Source organism: Mastigoproctus giganteus, chromosome 7, assembly GCF_048544385.1.
Source record: "Mastigoproctus giganteus isolate SK-2022 chromosome 7, ASM4854438v1, whole genome shotgun sequence".
NCBI classification, from domain to species: domain Eukaryota; kingdom Metazoa; phylum Arthropoda; class Arachnida; order Uropygi; family Thelyphonidae; genus Mastigoproctus; species Mastigoproctus giganteus.
Genome location: NC_143581.1, coordinates 233,874,248 through 233,898,582, shown reverse-complemented (window position 1 = coordinate 233,898,582; position 24,335 = coordinate 233,874,248). Strand labels below are relative to the sequence as shown.

Here is a 24,335-nt window from a genome sequence, read left to right as displayed (position 1 = left end):
ATGTGCTAATAAAAAAGCACATAATTGAAAAACAACTTCTGTTATTTAATTAGAAATTTCTCTTATTTCATCAGAAAATTTTAAAAAATTTAAATGTTACTTTTCAATTAAGCTTTGATTTTTTTAATTACTTTTATTGTGCTTATTTCTTAATCTATTGTATTTCTCACAAAATTTTTTTATCAATGCATTAAAAAAAAGGCAATGCATTGCATAGCACCTTAAAAGTAGACCTTATAAGAAACTTTATATGAATTCTTACCATTATCAAAATAAAATTTATGAAAATCCATTCCTTCCACTAAATTGCCTAAAGCTTCAGGCTCAAAGGCTGTCATGTGAGGATCACAAAATTTCCTAAAATAAAGGAAAGTCAGAGAAGTGAACAGTCATGAATTTTAAGCCAAAATATTACTAATCATATAGTTTTAAACTAGCAATACAAGCATGTTTGCATATTATTGAAAGATTCTGCATTAAAGAAACATAATTAACTTGCATAAATGAAACATTTTTTTTTTTTAAAAATAAACTTCTTACTCCATATTAAACTGAACAATACAAATATTAGTCTCAAATTAAGGTTATATTTGAAAGTGTCCGCAAATTATAACCTGACAATAGGAGGGAGTATATGATGAGACCCTTATCAATCAATTCAGCTCTGGAGAGATTGTGAAAGGCTACATGGGGAAGTAGACATTTTCTCAGTGTGGTCTCTGCTTGTGAACAGGAGAGACTTTGTTATGAGTGAAGAAATTTCACCTCTTTCTTGCCTAATTTCCATTCAAAAATTTTTTTTTTTGCCCTGACCTTTTACCCATTATATATATATATATATGAAGTCAGTGTTTTTACTGTTTCGACATGTAATTTTTATGGCCAGATGCCCTTCCTGATGCCAACCCTCACCCTTTATCCAGACTGGGGATATGCGGTGGTCATTCCCTGACCTTCCTCATCCTCCATATTTGGTGGTCACGGGCTCGAACCTCGGTCTAATCAGGAAGCGTGTGCTACGCACTGTTGCTCCTGGCCACCTGGATACAGAGGTGCCAATTTCCATTCTAAATTAACAATTATTATTTTCCTTTAAAATCATTATTCTGCTTGTGTTCCTTTTTTTGATATCCATGTCATTTATCCATAAACAACAATCTGTAATCATCTATAATCTGTAAAAGCCACTTCCTAAAAAGGGAAACAGGCTGAATTAAATAAATATTACTTCTCAAACATGGTTTAAAGATGATACCAAAATTTCTCCACTCGTAACACTACCAGGCAGGAAAATCTACGACTTTCACTAAAAGGCCACATAGGTCAGAGAAGCAGCTGTCTGATATAAACAAGGAGAGAGAGAGAGTTGCTGTTCACACAGACATAAGTGAAATTCCTCTAGCAAGCATGTATAAGATATCAGCCCTTTCATGCCAAAAATGGAAATGTGCTCATACTTTTGGATAGTCACTGGACATATGATCAAGTGTTTGAGGCATTAGCATTCGTAGAGACATTTGATGCAAGAAAGCAAGCTTATGAAGCATCAGCCAAAAAAAAAATAAATAAAATAAATAAATAAATACATAAATAAAAAATAACCACTTCCACTTCACCCCTCTGTTCATTCGAAATGCCTGCCCAGCTCAGCCTTAAACTTATTTAGGCTATCAACTTCCACGACAAGGGATGGAAATTTATTCCACCAACCAACCACCCCCGGTGGATAAAGGCAAATTTCCTCACGTCTATCCTACATCTGTCTTTTCTCAATTTGAATTTATGCCCTCTCAGGTGATTATTCTGAGCAAGAGGAAGAATCCCATCAGCATTGAGCAGGCTCAAACCATTCATGGCTTTATACACCTCTATCAGATCACCTCGCCGGTGCCAAGTCTCCAGACACTGTAATTTGCAAAACTTAAGCCTTTCTTCGTAAGAGCACCCCTTTGTTCCATTCACTAATCTTGTTGCCCTTCTCTGTACTCGTTCCAGCATCTCTACATCCTTCTTGAAATGAAGCCTCCAGACCTGTATACAGTACTCTAAGTGTGGTCCCACCATTGCCTTATACAAGGGAATAATCACCTCCTTATCCCTGCTAGAAAAATTCCTATATATCATTGACAATACACCATGAGCTACTCTTGCAGACCGTCTGCACTGCTCAGAAAACTTCATATCTGCCTGCACAACCACCCCCAGGTCCCTCTCATTCTCTACCACTGTCAGTGTAGTACCACAGAGTTGATACATTGCTCTGGGGTTGCTCTTTCCCCATATGTAGTACTTTACATTTGTCAAGGTTAAACTTCATTTGCTACCTCGAAGCCCATCTGCTCAACCTTTCCAAATCCTGTTGCAGTAGCATAGTGTCAGTAGTGTCTTTGACAACCTTGCCAACCTTCGTATCGTCGGCAAACTTGGACATTAAGCTTAATATACCATCATCAATATCATTTATAAATACAGAAAACAATAATGGACCCAATACTGAACCCTGAGGGACTCCACTAATAAGATTAGTCCACAATGAGCAGTGTCCACTGATTACCACTCTCTGTCTTCTCCCCCTCAACCACCCCTTTATCCACAGCAGCAATTTGCCTTCAATGCCACCCTGCTCCAATTTGTGCAGCAGTCTTCCATGTGCAACAGAATCAAAAGCCTTTCTAAGTTCCAAGTATATAATATCAAAGTTGTTCCCTGCATCCAGTTCTTTTGTGACTGCATCACAGTATCCAATCAAATTGGTCAGGCAAGACTTCCCCTTAACAAAACCATGCTGTGTCTGAGCTATGACTGAAGTCTTGTCTCGATGATCCTGCAGTGCTTCTTTAATGAGTGCCTCCATTATGTTTAAAGGAACAGAAGTTAAACTTAGAGGTCTATAATTATTTGTATCGCCCTTTGATCCTCATTTGTGAATTGGGGTTACATTTGCACATCTCCAGTCCATGGGTACTTCTCCTGAGTCCAAGGAAGCTCTCATAATTATGGCTAAGGGTTTGCTTACTTCGTTTGCTGCTTCCTTTAATATAACTGGATAGATCCCATCCACCCTAGGCAGAATGCGCTGGTCCCACAGGAACTAGTAGTTGTTGGTGACTCTATTGTCAGGGAAGCGGGGAACATGCTTTGTAAAAAGGATAGGTGGAATAGGACCAGGGTATGTCTGCCAGGGGCAAAGGTTGATGACGTTGTAGAGCGGATATCATCTTTTAAGGGCACAAAAGGTGATATAGTTGTACACATTGGCACTAATGATATTAAGAGTAGGAGACCGGCGGAATTACTTAGCAAGTACAGGTCACTGTTGAAAAAAAGCCGTGAATTAGGGTTGAATTTGAAAGTGTCTGCAATTCTGCCCAGACACGATAGGAGGGAGTATATGATGAGAGCCTTCTCAATCAATTCGGCACTGGAGGGATTGTGCAAGGCTCAAGGGGTAGAATTTTTTTCAGCCTGGTCTGTACTTGTTAACAGGAGAGATTGCTTCTACAGGGATGGGATACACTTAAATAGAAAGGGTGCAAGAATTTTTGCTAATGCTGTCGAGGCAGAGTTAGTGGGTCGGAAAACTGCTAGTTGGGGGGAATACAAGGACTAATAGATTAAAAGTAGCCACTGGCAGAGGTGGAAGTGATTCTTGCACTGCTTCTATTGAAATGAGCAGAAGCCTGAAAAACAAGATGCAGGATATTTCAGAGACTGCTGGGAGTCATTGCGGTACAAGTAAACACATGGGTTGTGTTAGGGTAGCCAAGAATAGAAACAGGTGCATGTATACCTGTATGTACACCAATGCTATGAGTTTGGTAAATAAATTTGATGAATTTGAGGTATTGCTCAAAACATCAAAGGCAGATATTGTTGGGATATCAGAGACGTGGTGTCACACAGATATAAGGAATGCGGAACTGGAATTTGGGGAATACAATGTGTATAGAAAGGATGGACAGGACAGGAGGGGAGGAGGGTTTATGTTATTAGTTAAGAAACACAAAGTCCAAGGAAGTGAAGCCAGTCGACATTGATGGACAGGGCAATGTCGAGTCATTTTGGTGTGACATAAGCATAGGGAAATCAAAATTGAGAGTAGGAGTGTCCTATAGGCCTAATGACTCTGATGAGTATAATAAGATATTGTACAGGGAAATAGAGTGGGCCAGTAAATCAGAGAGTCTTATAATGGGGGATTTTAATTTTCCAGATATTGACTGGAATTTGTGGGTTGGTCACTCGCACACTAGCAAGGCTTTTGTGGATTTATTGGATAATTGTTTTCTACATCAGCATGTTCGTGAGGCAACAAGAGGGAGCAATACTCTTGATCTGATTATCAGTAGTGATTCTTCATGCATTAAGAATCTGCAGATAAATGACCCACTAGGTGGCAGTGATCACATCGTGTTGAAGTGGGATTTACTCAAGGAGGTAACTTCCATCAGAGGTAAAGGGAAGGGTTTTTGTTTTCGTAAAGGCGACTATGATGGTCTGAGACAGTATTTAAATTCTATGCAGTGGGACCAACTGATGATGTTACCAACAGCAAACTCAAAATGGGAAGCATTCAAGGAACTAATCATGGAGGCTACCAGGCTTTACATACCAACTAAGAAATACTGTTCAAGGTTTAGGCCTAAATGGTAGTCAGATGAACTAATGAGACATGTGGCAGAGAAGAAAAGTGCATGGGATACATACAAATTAATGGGTGACATGGAAGCCTATGATAGATATAAGTTGGTCTGTAACCAAGTCACAAAGGAGATAGTAGTAGTAGTAGTGGCACATGATGCAAGAAAGCAAGTGTAGGAGCTTATGCAGCATCAGCCAAAAAAAAAAAAAAAAAAAATCACACCATTCCCTCCAAATGCCTGTCCAGTTCCTCCTTAAATTTATTTAACCTATCAACTTCCACAACGACAGATGGAAGTTTGTTCCAGCAATTAACCACCCACTGGCTAAAGGCAAATTTCCGCACATCTATTCTACATCTGTCCTTTCTTAATTTGAACTTATGTCCCTGTAGGTTCGTAATCTGAACAAGTGGAAGGATCCCATCAGAATTCAGCGTGCTCAACCCATTCAAGGCCTTATAGACCTCAATCAGATCACCGCGCAGATGCCTAGTCTCCAGCCACTGCAATTTGCAGAACTTAAGCCTCTCTTGGTAAGAGAATCCCTTCATTCCCCTCACCAATCGTGTTGCTCTTCTCTGTACACGCTCATGCAAATCTACATCCTTCCTAAAATGAGGCCTCCAGACCTGTACGCAGTACTCAAGGCGTGGCCTGACCATTGCCTTATACAGAGGGACAATCACCTCCTTTTCCCTGCTAGCAAAATTCCTATATATCATTGACAAAACCCCATGACCTGCCCTAGCAGCCTCTCTGCATTGCTCAGAAAACATCATATCTGACTGCACAATTACTCCCAGGTCTTTTTCATTTTCTACCACCTTAAGTGTAGTACCACACAGTTGGTACGTTTCTCTAGGGTTACTTCTACCCATATGCAGTACTTTGCATTTGTCAAGGTTGAACTTCAGTTGCCACGTCTTAGCCCATCTGCCCAAATTATCTAGATCCTGTTGCAGTAGCACACTGCCATTACTGTCATTAACAACCCTGCCAACCTTTGTGTCATCTGCAAACTTCGACATTAAGCCTGATATACCTTCATCAATATCATTGATAAATACACAAAACAACAGTGGACCCAACACCGAACCCTGTGGGACTCCACTAATAACATTAGTCCACGAAGAGCAGCACCCATTGATTACCACCCTCTGTCTTCTCCCACTTAACCATCCTTTTATCAATTGTAGCAACTTACCCTTAATACCATTCTGCTCCAATTTGTACAGTAGTCTTCCATGCGCAACAGTGTCAAAAGATTAGGCAGGCAAAGGCAGACTACGAAAAATCCTTGGCAAAGGATGCAAAGAAAAACAGAAAAGAGTTCTTTACCTATTTAAACTCAAGAAGGAAAGGGATGAATCAGATTGGTCCACTGGATATTGATGGTTCAACAGTTGAGGATCCTGCTAAGGTGGCTAACAATCTAAACGAGTATTTTGCATCTACATTCACGCATGAGGAGTTATTCAGGAAGGAGAATAATGTACGTAAAGTAAACATTGGCAGTGAGCTGGATGATTTTGTAATAACTGAGAGGAAAGTGGAGAAGAGATTGTTGAGGATAAACATAAAAAAGGCACCTGGGGTGGATGGGATCTATCCAGTTATATTAAAGGAGGCAGCAAAGGAAGTAAGCAAACCCCTAGCTATAATTATGAGAGCTTCTTTGGACTGAGGGGAGGTACCCATAGACTGGAGATGTGCAAATGTAACCCCAATTCACAAAGGAGGATCAAAGGCTGACACAAGTAATTATAGACCTGTTAGTTTAACTTCTGTTCCAGGTAAATTAATGGAGGCACTGGTTAAAGAAGCACTGCAGGATCATATAGACAAGAATTCAGTTATAGCTCAGACGCAGCATGGTTTTGTTAAGGGCAGGCCTTCCTTACCTGACCAATTTGATTGGATACTATGATGTAGCCACAAAAGAACTGGATGCAGGGAATAACTTTGATATTATATATTTGGATCTTAGAAAGGCTTTTGATACTGTTGCACATGGAAGACTGCTGCACAAATTGGAGCAGTGTAGCATTGGAGCAAATTGCTGCTATGGATAAGGGGATGGTTGAGTGGCAGAAGACAGAGAGTGGTAATCAATGGACACTGCTCAACGTGGACTAATGTTATTAGTGGAGTTCCTCAGGGTTCAGTGTTGGGTCCATTGTTGTTTTCGGTGTTTATGAATGATGATGATGGGATATCAAGTTTAATGTCCAAGTTTGCAGATGGCAGACTTAACAACCCTGGCAACTAAGGTTGGCAGGGTTGTTAAGGAAACCACTGACGCTATGCTGCTGCAACAGGATCTGGAAAGGTTGAACAGATGGGCTGAGAGGTGGCAAATGAAGTTTAACATTGACAAATGTAAAGTACTACATATGGGAAACAGTAACCCTAGAGCAACGTATCAACTCTGTGGTACTACACTGACAGTGGTGGAGAATGAAAAGGACCTGGGGGTAATTGTGCAGGCAGATATGAAGTCCTCTGAGCAGTGCAGACGAGCTGCAAGAGTAGCTCATGGTGTCTTGTCAATGATATACAAGAATTTTTCTAGCAGGGATAAGGAGGTGATTATTCCCTTGTATAAGGCAATGGTTAGGCCACATCTTGAGTACTCTATACAGGTCTGGAGGCCTCATTTCAAGAACGATGTAGAGCTGTGGGAACGGGTACAGAGAAGGGCAACAAGATTAGTGAATGGAACAAAGGGTTGCTCTTACGAAGAAAGCTTAAGTTTTGCAAATTACAGAGTCTGGAGACTAGGCACCGGCAAGGTGATCTGATAGAGCTGTATAAGTCTTTGAATGGTTTGAGCATGCTCAATGCCAATTGGATTCTTCATCTTGCTCAGAATAATCAGCTCAGAGGGCATAAATTCAAATTGAGGAAGGACGGATGTCGGATAGATGTGCGGAAATTTGCCTTTGGCCAGCGGGTGGTTGGTTGGTGGAACCGACTTCCATCACTTGTTGTTGAAGTTGATAGCCTAAACAAATTTAAGGCTCAACTGGACAGGTATTTCGAGCGAATGGAGGGGTGAAATGGGAGTGCTGTGTTTTTTTTTTGGCTGATGCTGAATAAGCTTGCTTTCTTGCATCATATGCCTCTACTAATGCTAATGCTACCCCAGGTGCCTTTCTTGTATTTATCTTCAACAATTTCTCCTCCACTTTTCTCTCAGTTATTACAAGATTCGCTAGCTTACTGCCAGAGTTGAATACACCTCTGGCATTCCCCTCGCTGAATAACTCCTCATGTGTGAATGTCGATGCAAAATATTCATTCAGTTTGTTAGCTACCTGAGCAGGATCATCAAAGTGGATTGGTCCACTTCGATATGAAGTGGACCAATCTGATTCATCCCCTTCCTTCTAGAGTTTACATAAGTAAAGAACTCTTTGCTGTTTTTCTTTGCATCCTTTGCCAAAGATTTCTCGTAATCTGCCTTCGCCTGCCTAACCTCCTTTGTAACTTGATTACAGATCAACTTGTATCTATCATAGGCTTCTGTGTCTCGTGTTAATTTGTATGTATCCCATGCATTTTTCTTCTCTGCCATATGTCTCATTAGTTCATCTGACATCCTAAACCTTGAACAATATTTCTTACTTGGTATGTAAAGCCTAATAGCTTCCAAGATAAGTTCTTTGAATGCTATCCATTTTGAATTTGTTGTTGGTAACATCATCAGTTGGTCCCACTGTAGAGAATTTGAATACTGTCTAAGACCATCGTAGTCGCCTTTACGAAAGCAGTAACCCTTTCCTTTACCCCTAATGGTAGTTACCTCTTTGAGTAAATTCCACTTCAGCACACTGTGATCACTGCCACCTAGTGGTTCATTTACCTGCAGATTCTTAATGCATGAAGAATCACTACTGATAATCAAATCAAGAGTATTACTCCCTCTAGTTGCCTCCCGAACATGCTGATGTAGAAAACAATCATCCAATAAATCCACAAAAGCCTTGCTAGTGTGTGAGTGACCAGCCCTCAAATTCCAGTCATATCTGGGAAATTAAAATCCCCCATTATAAGACTCTGTGATTTACTGGCCCACTCTATTTCTCCGTACAGTTTCTTATTATACTCATCAGAGTCATTAGGCCTATAGCACACTCCTACTCTCAATTTTGATCTCCCAATGCTTATGTCACACCAAACTGACTCAACACTGCACTGTCCAGCAATGTCGACTGGCTGCACTTCCTTGGATTTTATGTATTTCTTTACTAATAGCATAACCCCTCCTCCCTTCCTACCCTGTCTATCCTTTCTGTAGATATTGTACTCAACAAATTCCAGTTCTGCATTCCTTATATCTGTGTGACACCACGTCTCTGAAATCCCCACAATATCTGCCTTTGATGTTTTGAGCAATACCTCAAATTCATAAAATTTATTTACTAAACTCCTAGCATTGGTGTACACGCAAGTATAGATGCACCTGTTCTTTTTCTTAGCTACCCTAACACAACCTATGTGTTTATTTGTACCCCAATGATTGCCAGCAGTCTCTGAACTATCCTGCATCCTAATTTTCTTGGCTGAGGCTCATTCCAATAGAAGCAGTGAAAGAATCACTTTCACCTCTGCCAGTGGCTACTGTTAATCTATTAGTCCTTGTATCCCCCCAATCTAGCAGTTTTCCGACCCACCTAACACTGCCTCGATAGCATCAGCAAACATTCTTGCACCCTTTCTATTTAAGTGTATCCCATCCCTGGAGAAGCAGTCTCTCCTGTTAACAAGTACAGACCAGGCTGAAAAAAATTCTACCCCTTGAGCCTTGCACAATTCTTCCAGGGCCAAATTGATTGACAGGGCTCTCATCATATACTCCCTCCTATCGTGTCTGGGCAGAATTGCAGACACTTTCAAATTCAACCCTAATTCACGGTTTTTTTCAAAAGTGATCTGTACTTCTTAAGTAATTCCGCCAGTCTCCTACTCTTAATATCATTAATGCCAACGTGTACAACTATATCACCTTTTGTGCCCTTAAAAGATGATATCTGCTCTACAACGTCATCAACCTGTGCCCCTGGCAGACATACTCTAGTCCTGTTCCACCTATCCTTTTTACAAAGCATGTTTCCCGTTTCCCTGACAATAGAGTCACCAACAACTACTAGTTCCTTTGGGACCAGTGCATTCTGCCTTGGGGGCTGCTGCTGCTGTGTTGCGTGATGACCAAGTGCAAGCTCTGGCATTGGTGTGGGCAGCTGAGAGCTTGATGGGCCCCCTCACTTTTAATCCTTCGAGGGCATCCACCCTGTCCTTCAAGCTCTCATATAGGCCCATAACAATGCTGAGTTGTCGCCTGATTTCCTTACACTCCTTGCATCGTGCACACATAAAGACATCCCCCATAGCAGTATCATGTCCCGTACCTGACTGCTCCACAAACAACAAGCAATTAGTGCATTTTAATAGGCTGAGATTCAGAGGGCAACTGCCCCCCCCCTCAGTTCTCCCCTCTGCCATAGCACTCCCATTAGCTTGAGCCTTTTGCTTTGCTGCTCTGGTCAGAGTCATGATTTCGATTTAATTTCAATAAAATTTCAATTTCAGTACAAAATTAAAACCCTAAACTTATATTTCAACACAGTTATAACTCTATATTTATGTTTCAGTATCAAGTGTTATCTACAAAATCCCTTTATGTAAATTCCGAATCAAGTTAAGTATTAATTATTTATTTATTTTTTACTAATTATTTATGTTACGTAACCCAAGTCATTATATGTATAGTTAAAAGTAATCCCTATTCCAGCACTCAATGAGAAGATGAGTTTGTATAAACTTTAGGGAAACTTCTCATTTAAAAACGGGCCTTGGAAGACCCAGAGAGAGAGTGAGGGAGGTCGAGAGTGGTGTGGAGCAGTTGGACTGTAGTGTGCGAAAATGTTGTGAATGATTTTGTGCTTGTGTTGTTGCCGAGGAAGATGCCAGTGCCCAAACCCAACAGAATGAAGTCACCAGTGGGAGGCCAGCATGAAATTGAAGAGAAAATGGAGTAGTCGAAATTCCTTTTCCATTAGTGTGAAAGGAGATTGTATGGAATGATGATAACTGAATAGAAATTATTCACGTTAATTCTTACCCATAAGGCCTGATAATGATAAAATTGTTTCTCCCTAATATTATGTATTTTATATTTTTCTTCCTAATATTCAGTGTTCTTAGTATATTGTACTTCTCTTAGTATTTTGTGACTTAGATTTTGCATTACCATTAGTTCAGGCATATGATGCAAAAAACCAAGCTTATACAGGGTGTCTCAAAATATTGGTACAAACGTTTAGGGGAGATAGGTAACATCTAAAGAAATGTGAAACACATAGGAACCCATAACAGGAAACGTCACGGAAAAGTAGTAGTAGCAGAGGCACAAGAAGCAGAAATGACACAAGACAGTAATTAGTTGCAAACATTTATTTGACATAATATTAACAATGGAGTACGAGATGGATGCATTTCATGATGTCACAACAGATGCTCGAAGGTTCCACCACGAAAGTGATGCATGTGTGACACTGATGCAGCATGGATTGGTGGACACGGATTGGTCGAACACACCAGGAGTTTCTTTGACAGTAGCAGCAGCACAGACGAGTCTCGCCACGAGATCCATTTCCGTCTCCACAGGCGATTCATACACGATAGATTTGAGGGCCCTCCACAGAAAAAAATCAAAGCACGATAAATCAGGTGAGCATGGGGGCCAGGCAACGGGTCCACCACGGCCAATCCATCGACGTCCAAAGAAACCACTGCACAAAAGCCACACGTGCAGGATGATATTGGGGGAGCAGTAACTGAACCTTTTGGAGATGAAAGGGATGTAAGGAATCATCGTGGCAGACATGCTGTACACTGCAACGAGACAGAGTCAGAGGCAATGGCACGTGTGCTGGTAGTAGGATTATTCTGGACGGCATTGAACACACTTTTTTTCCATGGTGGGAGCTCGCATCGAACGTTGTCTGCACGCACTACTCCTGTCACCTCTAAATGACCCAAATTTTGATGCACACGCACAAACAAACAGTGGTCTGATACATGTCTGTCTGGGAAGCGTTCTCCATAAATTCATTGAGCATCTCCTCCATTGCCCTCTGCTAATCCATACACTAGGTGCATGTCTGACAGCTTACAGTTCGTATATTGATGCATGCTCTTCGTGCGGCGACTACCGTGCCGTCTACCGACTCACAGTGAGGTTTACGGTTATGGGTTCCTATGCGACTCACATTCCTTTAGATGTTACCTATTTCCCCTAAACATTGGTACCAATATTTCTGAGACACCTGTATAGCATTAGTCAAAAAAAAAAAAAAATCCCCTTCCCATTTCACCCATCCGGTCACTCCAAATGTTTGCTAGTTCAGCCTTAAATCTTTTAAGCTATCAACTTCTACCCCAATAGATGGAGGTCTGTTCCAGCAATCAACTACCCGCTGGCTAAAGGCAAACTTCAGTACATCCATTCTGTACAACTGTATTTCCTCAATTTGAATATATGTCCCCTCATGTCCTTAATCTGAGTAAAAGGAAGTATCCCATCAGCATCGAGACTGCTAAAACTATTCAAGTTCTTATTCACCTCAATCAGACCACCTCGCAGGTGCCTAGTCTCCAGATGCTGCAACTTTCAGAACTTGTGTCCCTTGGTAAGAGTGAAGCGCTTCTTTAACCAGTGCCGCCATTAATTTTCCTGGAACAGAAGTTAAACTCACAGGTCTATAATTACTTGTGTCAGCCTTTGATCCTCCTTTGTGAATTGGCGTCACATTTGCACATCTCCAGTCTATGGGTACCCCCCCCTGAGTCTGAGGAAGGTCTCATAATTATGGCTAAGGGTTTGCTTAATTCCTTTGCTGCCTCCTTCAATATAACTGGATAGATCCCATCCACCCCGGGTGCCTTTTTTATGTTTAACCTAAACAATCTCTCCTCCACTTTCCTCTCAGTTATTACAAAATCATCTGGCTCACTGCCAGAGTTTACTTCACCTCTGGCATTCCCCTTCCTGAATAACTCCTCATGTGTGAATGTAGATGCAAAATACTCGTTTAGTTTGTTAGCCACCTGAGCAGGATCATCAACAATTGAACCATCAATATCTAGTGGAACAATCTGATTCATCCCTTTCCTTCTAGAGTTTGTTGTTGTTGTTATTTGGTTTTTAGGAGCATCAGCAACTAAGGCCATATTGCTCCAAGATATGCGGTGGTCATTCCCTGACCTTTCCGCATCCTCCGTATTTGGTGGTGACGGGCTCGAACCCCGGTCTAATCAAGAAGCGTGTGCTACGCACTGCTGCTCCTTCCCACCTGGCTACGGAGGTGCCCTTCTAGAGTTTACATAGGTAAAGAACTCTTTTTCTTTTTTTTTTTTTTTTTTTTTGCATCCTTTGCCAAGGATTTCTCATAATCTGCCTTTGCCTGCCTAATCTCCTTTGTGACTTGTTTACAGACCAGCTTATATATATCATAGGCTTCCAATGTCACCCATTAATTTATGTGTATCCCATGCATTTTTCTTCTCTGCCATATGACTCATTAGTTTATCTGACATCCATTTAGGCTTAAACCTTGAACAATATTTCTTTGTTGGTATGTAAAGCTCAGTTGCTTCCAAGATAAGTTCTTTGAATGCTTCCCATTTTGAATTTGCTGTTGGCAACATCATCAGTTGGTCCCACTGTATAGAATTTAAATCCTGTCTCAGACCATCGTAGTCGCCTTTAAGAAAGGGAAAACCCTTCCCTTTACCCCTGATGGTAGTTACCTCTTTAAGTAAATCCAACTTCAGCACACTGTGATCACTGCCACCTAGTGGTTCCTTTATCTTCAGATTCTTAATGCATGAAGAATCACTACTGATAATCAGATCAAGAGTATTACTTCCTCTAGTTGCCTCCCGAACATGCTGATGTAGAAAACAACTATCCAATAAATCCCCAAAAGCCTTGCTAGTGTGTAAGTGACCAACCCACAAATTCCAGTCAATATCTGGGAAATTAAAATCACCCATTATAAGACTCTCTGATTTACTGGCCCACTCTATTTCCCTGTACAGTTTCTTATTATACTCATCAGAGTCATTAGGCCTATGGCCACTTCTACTCTCAATTTTGATCTGCCAATGCTTATGTCACACCAAACTGACTCGACACTGCACTGTCCAGCGATGTCGACTGGCTTCATTTCTTTGGATTTTATGTTTTTCTGAACTAATAGCATAACCCCTCCTTCCTTCCTGTCCTGTGTATCCTTTCTGTACACATTGTACTCCCAAAATTCCAGTTCTGCACTCCTTATATCTGTGTGACACCACATCTCTGAAATCCCAAGAATATCTGCCTTTGATGTTTTGAGCAATACCTCAAATTCATCAAATTTATTTACCAAACTCCTAGCATTGGTGTACACGCAAGTATACACCTGTTCCTATTCTTAGCAAACCCTAACACAACCCATGTGTTTACTTGTAGCGCAATGACTCCCAGCAGTCTCTGTAATATCCTGCATCTTGTTTTTCAAGCTGCTACTCATTCCAATAGAAGCAGTGCAAGAATCATTTTCACCTCTGCCAGTGGCTACTGTTAATCTATTAGTCCTTGTATCCCCCCCCAGCTAGCAGTTTTCCGACCCACCTAACACTGCCTCGATAGCATCAGCAAATATTCTTGCACCCTTTCTATTTAAGTGTATCCCATCTCTGCAGAAGCAGTCTCTCCTTTTAACAAGTACAGGCCAGGCTGAAAAAAATTCTACCCCTCGAGCCTTGCACAATCTTTCCAGGGCCGAATTGATCGACAAGGCTCTCATCATATACTCCCTCCTATTGCATCTGGTCAGAATTGCAGACACTTTCGAATTCAACCCTAATTCACGGCTTTTTTTCAACAGTGACCTGTACTTGTTAAGTAATTCCGCTGGTCTACTACTCTTAATATCATTAGTACCAACGTGTACAACTATATAACCTTTTGTGCCCTTAAAAGATGATATCCACTCTACGTCATCAACCTTTGCCCCCAGCAGACATACCTTGGTCCTGTTCTACCTATCCTTTTTACAAAGCATGTTCCCTGATTCCCTAATGGACCCAACACCGAAAGTTCAGTGTTGGGTCCATTGTTGTTTTCTGTATTTATAAATGATATTGATGATGGTATATTAAGCTTAATGTCCAAGTTTCCAGATGATACAAAGGTTGGCAGGGTTGTTAAGGACACTACTGACACTATGCTGCAGCAACAGGATCTGGAAAGGTTGAGCAGATGGGCTGAGAGGTGGCAAATGAGGTTTAATATTGACAAATGGAAAGTACTACATATGGGAAACAGTAACCCCAGAGCAACTTATCAACTCTGTGGTACCATACTAATAGTGGTGGAGACTGAAAGGGACCTGGGGGTAATGGTGCAGGTAGATAGGAAGTTTTCTGTCCAGTGCAGACGGGCTGCAAGAGTAGCTCATGGTGTATTGTCAATGATATACAGGAATTTTTCTAGCAGCGATAAGGAGGTGATTATTCCCTTGTATAAGGCAATGGTCAGGCCACACCTTGAGTACTGTATACAGGTCTGGAGGCCTCATTTCAGAAAGGATGTAGAACTGCTGGAATGAGTATTAGTATTAGTAATGGCCGCATGGTGCAAGAAAGCCTATGGCTTATGCTGCACCAGCCAAAAAAAAAAAATAAAAAAAATAATAAATAAAAAAAAAATAATAATAATAATTAATAAAAAAAAAGGGAAAAAAAAAGGAAAAAAAAAAGGAAAAAAAAAAAGGAAATTAAACCTATCATCCTATGCGCTTCCCTTACCTGAAAGTACTATCCAGATGGCCTTTGAATTTCCCCAAACTGTCGGCCTCTACCACCCATGAAGGCAACTTAATCCAGTAATTTATAACTCGCTGGCTAAAATAAAACTTCCTGCAGTCCAATCTAAACATTTCTCCCCGTAACTTGAATTTATGTCCTAGAGTTCTAGCATCATTTATAATCTTGAAAATTTCGTCCTCATTCATTTTACTGATGCCTCTCAGAGCCTTAAACACCTCAATCAAATCTCCTCTAAGGTGTCTAGTTTCCAAACTCTGCAACCCACATATTCGAAGTCTTTCTTCATAAGGATGCCTTTTTGCCGATCTCGCCAGGCGAGTTACCCATCTTTGCACCCTTTCAAGAAACTCAATGTCTTTCTTTAGATGCGGTCTCCATACTTGAACACAGTATTCCAATGTGGTCTTACAAAAGCCTTATATAATGGGATTATCACGTACCTATCTGTACTTCCAAAAGTTCGATAGATCATCGATGGGACACCATGGGCCTTCCTTGCAACCTGTTTACAATGCTCAGAGAATTTCATGTCTGACCGTATCACAACACTCAAGTCCCTTACCTCCAGTACTGGGTTTAGTTGAACTCCACAAAGTGAATAAGTTATTTTGGGATTACTGTTTCCCAGGTGTAATACCTTACACTTTGTTGGATTAAAGATAGCTGCCATTTTTCTGACCATTCCTGAAGTCTATCTAGGTCTCTCCGAAGAAGCTCAGCTTGACAGTGATCATTAACTACTCTACCAATTTTAAAATCATCTGCAAATTTAGACATCACGCCCTCTATCCTTTCATCTATGTCGTTTATACAAATTAAAAACAACAGTGGTCCTAATACTGATCCTTGGGGAACCCCACTTCTTACATCAACCCAATCTGAGGAATAGCCATTTATCACAACCCTCTGCCTTCTGCCCCAAAGCCATTCTTCTATCCATCTCTGGATTTTCCCAGCGATTCCAACCTGTTCCAGCTTATAAAGCAACCGCTCATGTGGGACTGAGTCAAAAGCTTTGTTGAAATCTAAATAAACAATGTCGAAATTATTCCCTAAATCCAGCTCGTGAGTGACCCTTTCGAAATAGCGAACCAGATTTGTTAAACATGATTTTCCCTTTACAAAACCATGCTGAGTATCCTTGAGAATTTCAATTCGATCCAAATGATCCTGAATTCCACCCTTGATCATTGCCTCCATGATTTTCCCTACTACTGAAGTCAGACTGACAGGTAGATAATTTCCAACTTCACTTTTAGAGCCACCCTTATGTATGGGAGATACATTTGCACTTTTCCAATCCAAGGGAATCTCCTCAGTCTAGTGATGCTAGCATAATTAGCCTCAATGGTTCAATGCACTCGCTTGCCGCCTCCCTTAAGATTATAGGGTATATTCCATCAACTCCAGGAGCCTTACTGGTCTGTAGGCTCGAAAATCTTTTTATTAAATAATCTTGCGAAATTTCAATATCATTAGTTACATATTTTTTTAACTTCGCTCCCACAATTTCCCATTGCCACAAAAGGTTTTTCATTTGTAAATATCGATGCAAAATAACTGTTGAGTTCATCTGCAACGGCAGCTGGTGAATTTAATACTATCCTCTTTCCCTTACGTAAAGGTCCGATCTGGTTTGTCCTGCTCTTCTTGGCATTTATATATGTGAAGAATTCTTTATCCCCCCTCTTTGCTCTGTTTGCTAGTAATTTCTCATAAACTGCCTTTGCCTGTCGAACCTTTTCTGTGGCTCTATTACACATCACCTTGTAGCTGTTATAGGCTTCAGTACGTTTTATTGCTCTGTAACCTTTCCATGCCACCTTTTTCTGCTCAAGTAATATGGCAACTTCACTATTCATCCAACTTGGAACCCTCCTCGTGGAGTATTTTTTTAATGGTATATATGCATTCAAGGCAAGGAGTACAGAGAAGGGCAACAAGATTAGTGAATGGAACAAAGGGTTGCTCTTACGAAGAAAGGCTTAAGTTTTGCAAATTACAGTGTCTGGAGACTACGCACTGGCGACGTGATCTGATAGAGGTGTATAAAGCCTTGAACGGTTTGAGTATGCTCAATGCAGATAGGATTTTTCCTCTTGCTCAGGCGTCTCTGTAGCCAGGTGGGCAGGACTGGCAGTGCGTAGCACACGCTTCCTGATTAGACCGTGGTTTGAGTCCGTGACCACCAAATACGGAGGATGCGGAAAGGTCACGGAATGACCACCACATATCCGTGGAGCAACATGGCCTTAGTTGCTAATGCTCCTAAAAACCAAAAACAACTCAAAACCCTCTTACTCAGAATAATCACCTGAGAGGGTATAAATTCAAATTGAGGAATGACAGATGTAGGATAGATGTGCGGAAATTTGCCTTTAGCCAGCGGGTAGTTGGTTGGTGGAACAGACTTCCTTCCCTTGTTCTGGAAGTTGATAGCCTAAATAAATTTAAGGCTCAGCTGGACAGGTATTTCGAACAAACGGAGGGGTGAAATGGGAGTGGGGTTTTTTTTTTTTTTTTTTTGGCTGATGCTCTATAAGCTTGCTTTCTTGCATTATATGCCTCTACTAATGCTAATAGTTCAGACACAGCATGGGTTTGTTAAGCTGAAGTCTTGTCTAACCAATTTGAATGGATACTATGATGTGGTCACACAGGAACTGGATGCCAAAAATAATTTTGATATCATATACTTGGGGGCTTAGAGGGGAACACGTATCCTGTGTGTTATCAGGCACTCAGCCTAAAACACTGATGGATCCAATATCTCTCTATTACAGAAGATTTCGGAGATGTCCGGTTGGCCTGCCTCCCCAAAATTCACTCATGCACATTTTCACGATGGCAAGCCCTATTACATCACTTAGGTGGCAACGAACGTGTACAGTGGTTCTCTTCAAGATGCCTGGTCAGCGTGAAGAGGAAAAGACCAAATCCTCCCGCACTTGACAGCACGACGAAACAAATGGTCCTCAGTCCCCAGTGGCTTTCACTGCCCCTCTTATGGCAGTGAGGGGATCAGAGTGGAAGCAGAGTGTGCTAAGAATCTCTGGCTATGCATGGAAACTGAACTTGGCCTGTTACAACATAAGATCCCTCATTGGTGAAGATAGGATATTAGAGCTGGAAAAGGAACTAGAAAATGTGAATTGGAATATCATCAGTTTGGCTGAAACAAGAAGAAGAAATGAATCACTTATAAGTTTATCAAGTGGAAATCTGCTGTACACCAATGGAAACAGTTAAAGGAGTGAAGGTGGAATTGCTTTCTGGTCCATAAAGATATAAAAAAAACCATTTTGGAATTCAAAAGTACATCACCAAGGGTGTCAAGACTAATACTCAGGATTTCTAAGAGGTACAAGCTAAAGGTTATAATGATTTATGCACAAACATCGAGCCATGATAATGAAGAGGTTGAAGAAATGTACACTGAAATTGAGTCTTCTAGATGACCAGAAAACCCACTACACTATCATTATGGGGGACTTCAATGCTAAGGTTGGAAAAAGACAAAACAACACAGATAGGGGAACTATAGGAAATTTTGGAATTGGTGAAAGAAATGAAAGAGGTTAAAGACTTGTGGAATTTGCAGAATCTCAAGGAATGTCAGGTCAGTAATGAACACTTTTTTCAAGAAAAGGGTGAACAGAAAGTGGATATGGAAGAGTCCAAATGGATTAACAATTAATGAAATCAAGTTCATCCTCAAGTAACAGAAGATATATCGTGAATGATGTTACCTAGGGCTTGCATAAAACCGAGAAATTTCTAAACCGAGTTTAACCGAAGTTTACTCTTAAAACCGGTTCTAAAACAGATTTTCTCAGAATTAGGGGAAATAATTAAAAGCTTATAACACAGATATTTATTTTATCTTGGGTAGAATGTACAAATCGTAACCAAATCTTTTAAACAAAATCTATCACCTCTTATAGTGAAAAAAAAAAAAAAAAAAAAAAAAAAATTAAAATGCTCCAAAAAAAGGAACCAACTTGAGATTATACAAAATTACAAATTGTATTCAAATCCTTTGAATAAAAACTATCTTCTTGTATAGTAAACAAAAAAATAATAAGCCCTATAATAATAATAATAAATAAATAAAAATAATGTGAAAAAAAAAAAAAAACAGCTTGGGGAAATTACTTTACTATTTATTGCTCAGCTTTTTTCTGAAAATGATCCTTTAAAAAACACTATATGAAGCATTTTTCCTGATAGACTTGACCTTATTTTTGTGTTAAAGAGACCAGTGATCGAAAACACTCTCTCAGATTGGACACTTGTTGGTTTAATGGTCAGCAGTGCTCAATAAACTTTCTCCAGCTTTTCACTTCTACTGCTAGTAGAAGTGAAATTTAAAATTTTGGAGGCAAAATTTAAAATTTTGCCTCCAAAATTTTAAATTCTTTGCTGATTTCCAATTCACTTGGATATTTTGAAGGCTCTTCAGTTAATCTCTTTATTACACTATCATATTCTCGCATGAGTGTATCTCCAACATTGGAACTAGACGAGTCTGTTTTCTTCTAAAAGAACAGTTTGTTTATTTTCAATTTCTTCATTCAACACTAAGACTTCTTCGGAATGTTTTGCAAACAATCTCTGATAAATCTCTTCAGCATGCTTTTTCAAAACTTGCTTACTTGGAAAATCAAAAGTTCTTGAACCTGAATCTTCTATCCTAAGCTTTTTGGGTTTGTATAGATAGCTCAGCAACGCCAGTTTGGAAATTTCGTCTTGCATTGTAATACTGCAAAAGGCTTTGGTGAAACTTTAAAGCAAATGGGTTTTCTGCTGTATCAAGCTTAGCAAGCAGAAATTCTACTGAAGACTCTGCTTTAAGTAAGTCTGTATCTTCTGAGGTACATTTCAGCCTTCAGAATCATTTCAACTGATCGCAAAGTTTCACATAGCAATTCAAGTGTTTTCCAGTCATCGTCAGACACAGCTTCAGTTGACAGTACTGCACACAGAACATTTGGAATACAATTTTTCAATTTCAAAAATCTCTCACTCATATAGAATGTGCTATCCCATCTAGTCTTGCAATCTAATATAAGTTTATATTCTTTCCCATTAAATTTTGCTTTAACAAAATTTTGTAATATGTCATTTTTGGTAGGCAATTTTCGAAAAAGCTTGAAAATTTTTCTGACTTTGTTAATAGTTTGTGCAATATTGGCCACTGGATTGAAGAAATAAATGAGCTCATCAGTAAAGTCGGTTTGATAAAACACATCTTGCTGTCTTTCTTCAACTTCTTCATCATCACTACTTTCTTCATTATTTTCATTTTCTTCATTGTCTTTGGGAGACTCAGAGACTGTGGCACCATTAACTGATTGCTTTTTCATAAAGTACATCTATAACTGACAGATGTATACAATGGGTTATACATTGTTGATGATTTGGCGTAATTTGCTTGCCAAACTTAATCATCATTGCTACTGCATCGGTGGTGCAGGCAACAATATCCTCACCCAAGTTCAAACCAAATTCCTTCAAGTGTCCATTCACAATTTGCTCAGTTCTTCTGCTATCAAGTGAACCATTAATCTCAATAAGACCTAACGACCAATGATTGTCTTTTGAATGCACATTTATATTCATATACCTTTTATTTTGTATAGACATATATTCGTCTAGAGTCAATGAATACCGTGCACCCAAAACCAATGAATTTTTGAAATGCTGAATGAGTTCTTCTTAGTTTTATAATAATTCAGAACCATATTTTTAATTCGATTCACTGAGGCTGGTGGTAATTTATCGTATTTATTTCTCTGAAGATGAAGGCTTGATTGTATAAACTCACTCCTGGCAATTGAATTAAAAGAAAATCCATCTAAAGCAGCTAATTTTGAAATCTCTTCTTCCATAGATTTTTTAATGATAACATTTTCTAATGTTCTTACCATTTTTACAGGAGGTTCACTGTTACCTTGTTTAATGTCAATCTGATGCATTTTCTTTAAATGCAACATCAAAGATGATTTAGATCCTCCAGACAACTTCATTTTCTTCTGACATTTCGAACATTGTGTTTCATCTTTGCTTTTTCGAGCAAAATAATTCTGTACATTTGATTTCATCTTAGACATATTAAGAGTAATAAATATTAATTAGTAGGAATTTATATCACCGACAATTTTAAATAAAAATATTGAAGATAACAAAGGCACAATACCATGCGTCACTCCCGCAAGCACTGAATGAAGAGTCTAAACGAGGCAAGTTTCAAAATTTTCACGAAAGAAATTTTTTATGTATTTACTTGCAATTTTTTTCCCCCAATTAAATCTATTGTATTTTCAAAATTACATAAAAGCTAAATTTGGTGAACTGCTTTTTGGAGAACATTTGATCGCAAATTTAATAGGAATAAAGAAGCAAAAAACTTTCTACGATTGAAATTTGATGCAATATTCAGCGAATCTGTTTCTAATGGGTAACCATCAATAACGCGCATTCCATAACTTGCCTGGCGAACAAGATAGATGGAACGGAGAAATGTTGAGCATTTTCTTTTATGCTATCGCTCAGAATCACTCAGTCATAAATGAGTACACCTGCATCGTGCCATGATACACGTGGGAAGATAAAAGGTACCCCTCCAAGATTTGGGCCACTTGCCCATGAGATTCGTACCTAAACATAAAATAAAATAAAATAAAAAACATGTTTAAAACATAAAGCAGTTGAACGATCCAGACAAACAAACAAACAAACAAAAGAAAATGTGCGTAACAAAAAACTATATTCGAGGGCTAACTAAAAAAATATCGAATCCTGTTTTAGAAGCTTGGGTTCGGTTTTAACAACTCAATATGAAAACCGGATTTAACTGGTTTATAAAACCGGTTTGCAAGCCTTAATATTACCGTCCTGAATAAGGTAAATGTTGGAAGTAATCACAGAATGGTAAGATGCACACTTGATATAGATGTAGGAAAAGAAAAAAAAAAACTGACTCGAATAAATAATACAAAGGTCTTTGAGATAAAAGAAAAGGAGAAAAAGCAGACTGCTCCGGACCAAGATATCGATGAGGAATATTACAACTTTCTGAACATGATAAAGCCCAAGAAACCTATAGGGAAAAAGAAATCCAAAGAAGAAAAAACTAGTCAAGAAACATTTGTCATGATGAACCGAAGATGACAAATGAAGAGCAAGAAAAACACTGACAAGGAGAAAATTGAGTATACTGAGTTATGCAAAGCTATTAGAAAGAGACTCAAAGAGGACATAAGAAGATTTAACACAAGAAAAGTAAAACAACCATTAAGGAAAAACAAAGGATTTAAATCAGCAGCCATGAGCAGTAATACAGAAAGACAAATGATACTGAAACTGAAGAATAGTGATGTTGTGCTTATAAACAGCAGAGAAGGCATAATTCAAATAGCAGAAGACTACTATACAGAATTATACAAGGAGTGAGAGAATGATGCCAGCAGTGGGGAAGATGGATTGCAAATTAGTAACACATACGACATACTCGATATTCTTCATGATGAGGTAGAACATATATTGAAGAAAATGAAGAATCAGAAAGCCCCAGGGGAAGATGTAGTTATTGTAGAGCTGTCACAATTGGGAGGAAGAGACATAACACAAAAACTGGCAAGACTCTTCACAAAATGCATTAGAAAAGGTGTGACGCCTAAGGACTGGAATAATGCAATCGTAGTTTTGCTGCATAAGAAAGGAGATAAATCAGAAATTGGAAATTATAGACCAATTAGCTTGTTATCCCACATCTACAAGTTGTTCACAAGGCTCATTACTAACAGATTAGAAACAATACTTGATGGGAATCAACCGAAAGAGCGCTGGCTTTAGGACAGGATTCTCAACTATGAACCACCTTCACATAATATCACAGCTAATGGAGAAAGCAAATGAATATAAAACACCATTATGCCTGGCATTTGTGGATCATGAAAAGGCATGTTTCAGGCACTAGAAAGACATGGCATAGATAACCCATATATTATGATTTTGAAGAAAATATGAGAACACTACCTCCTTTATTAGACTAGACAAAGAGAGTAGTAAATTTAAAATTGAGAAAGGAGTTCGACAAGGAGACACAATATTTCCGAAGTTGTTTAACGCTGCCCTTGAGGAAGCTTTCAGAAGATTAGACTGGTCGCAGAAAGGAGTCAATGTGAATGGAGAGTACCTAAACCATTTACGATTTGCAGATGACATTGTGGTCCTAAGCCATGGTCCCAAAGAATTAGAGGACAATCTTAATCTGTTATGCACAGTTAGTAAGGATTTTGGACTAAAGATGAATATGGCTAAAACAAAAGTAATGATGAACAAGTATGCCACAGAAAGGATAAAAATGATTGAAGGAGCAGTAATTGAAAAGGTGGAGTCATATACTTATCTTGGACAAGTTATTAGCTGTAATAATGATAAATGGCTGGAAGTCAAGAGAAGAATAAATTTTGGATGGATAGCATTCAGGAAATATAGTCACATACTGATGAGCAATATCCCAGTTTGTCTGAAAAGTAAAATAATGAACGAATGTATACTAAACAGCAAAGAATGGAATGAATTATATTGGGAATCAGACTGTTAGATTGAATTTTTGCCTATGATATGACTAAGTGACAATTCCTGTAAGTTTGAGAGAGAAGTAACTGAAATTAGATGCGAATTGTTATAGAAGGTGCATTCCAGGAGTATGTGTTTTATTGTGAGTGGCCTGTGGCAGTGGCGCCTCTGTAGCCAGGTGGGAAGGAGAAGCAGTGCATAGCACACGCTTCTTGATTAGACCGG

General features: G+C 39.3%; 1 protein-coding gene across 6 annotated transcripts in view; it reads right to left on the bottom strand.

Moving 5' to 3' along the window:
* The window catches only part of LOC150083775 (calcium/calmodulin-dependent protein kinase type II alpha chain), a 740,997-nt gene that overhangs the window by 63,241 nt on the left and 653,421 nt on the right, over positions 1–24,335 (bottom strand). For all 6 annotated transcript variants that reach the window (XM_090378214.1, XM_090378218.1, XM_090378216.1 and 3 more), the window contains one exon: positions 263–357. In XM_090378214.1, the coding sequence (XP_090234340.1) occupies positions 263–357 (95 nt within the window). The remainder of the gene's footprint in view (positions 1–262; positions 358–24,335) is intronic.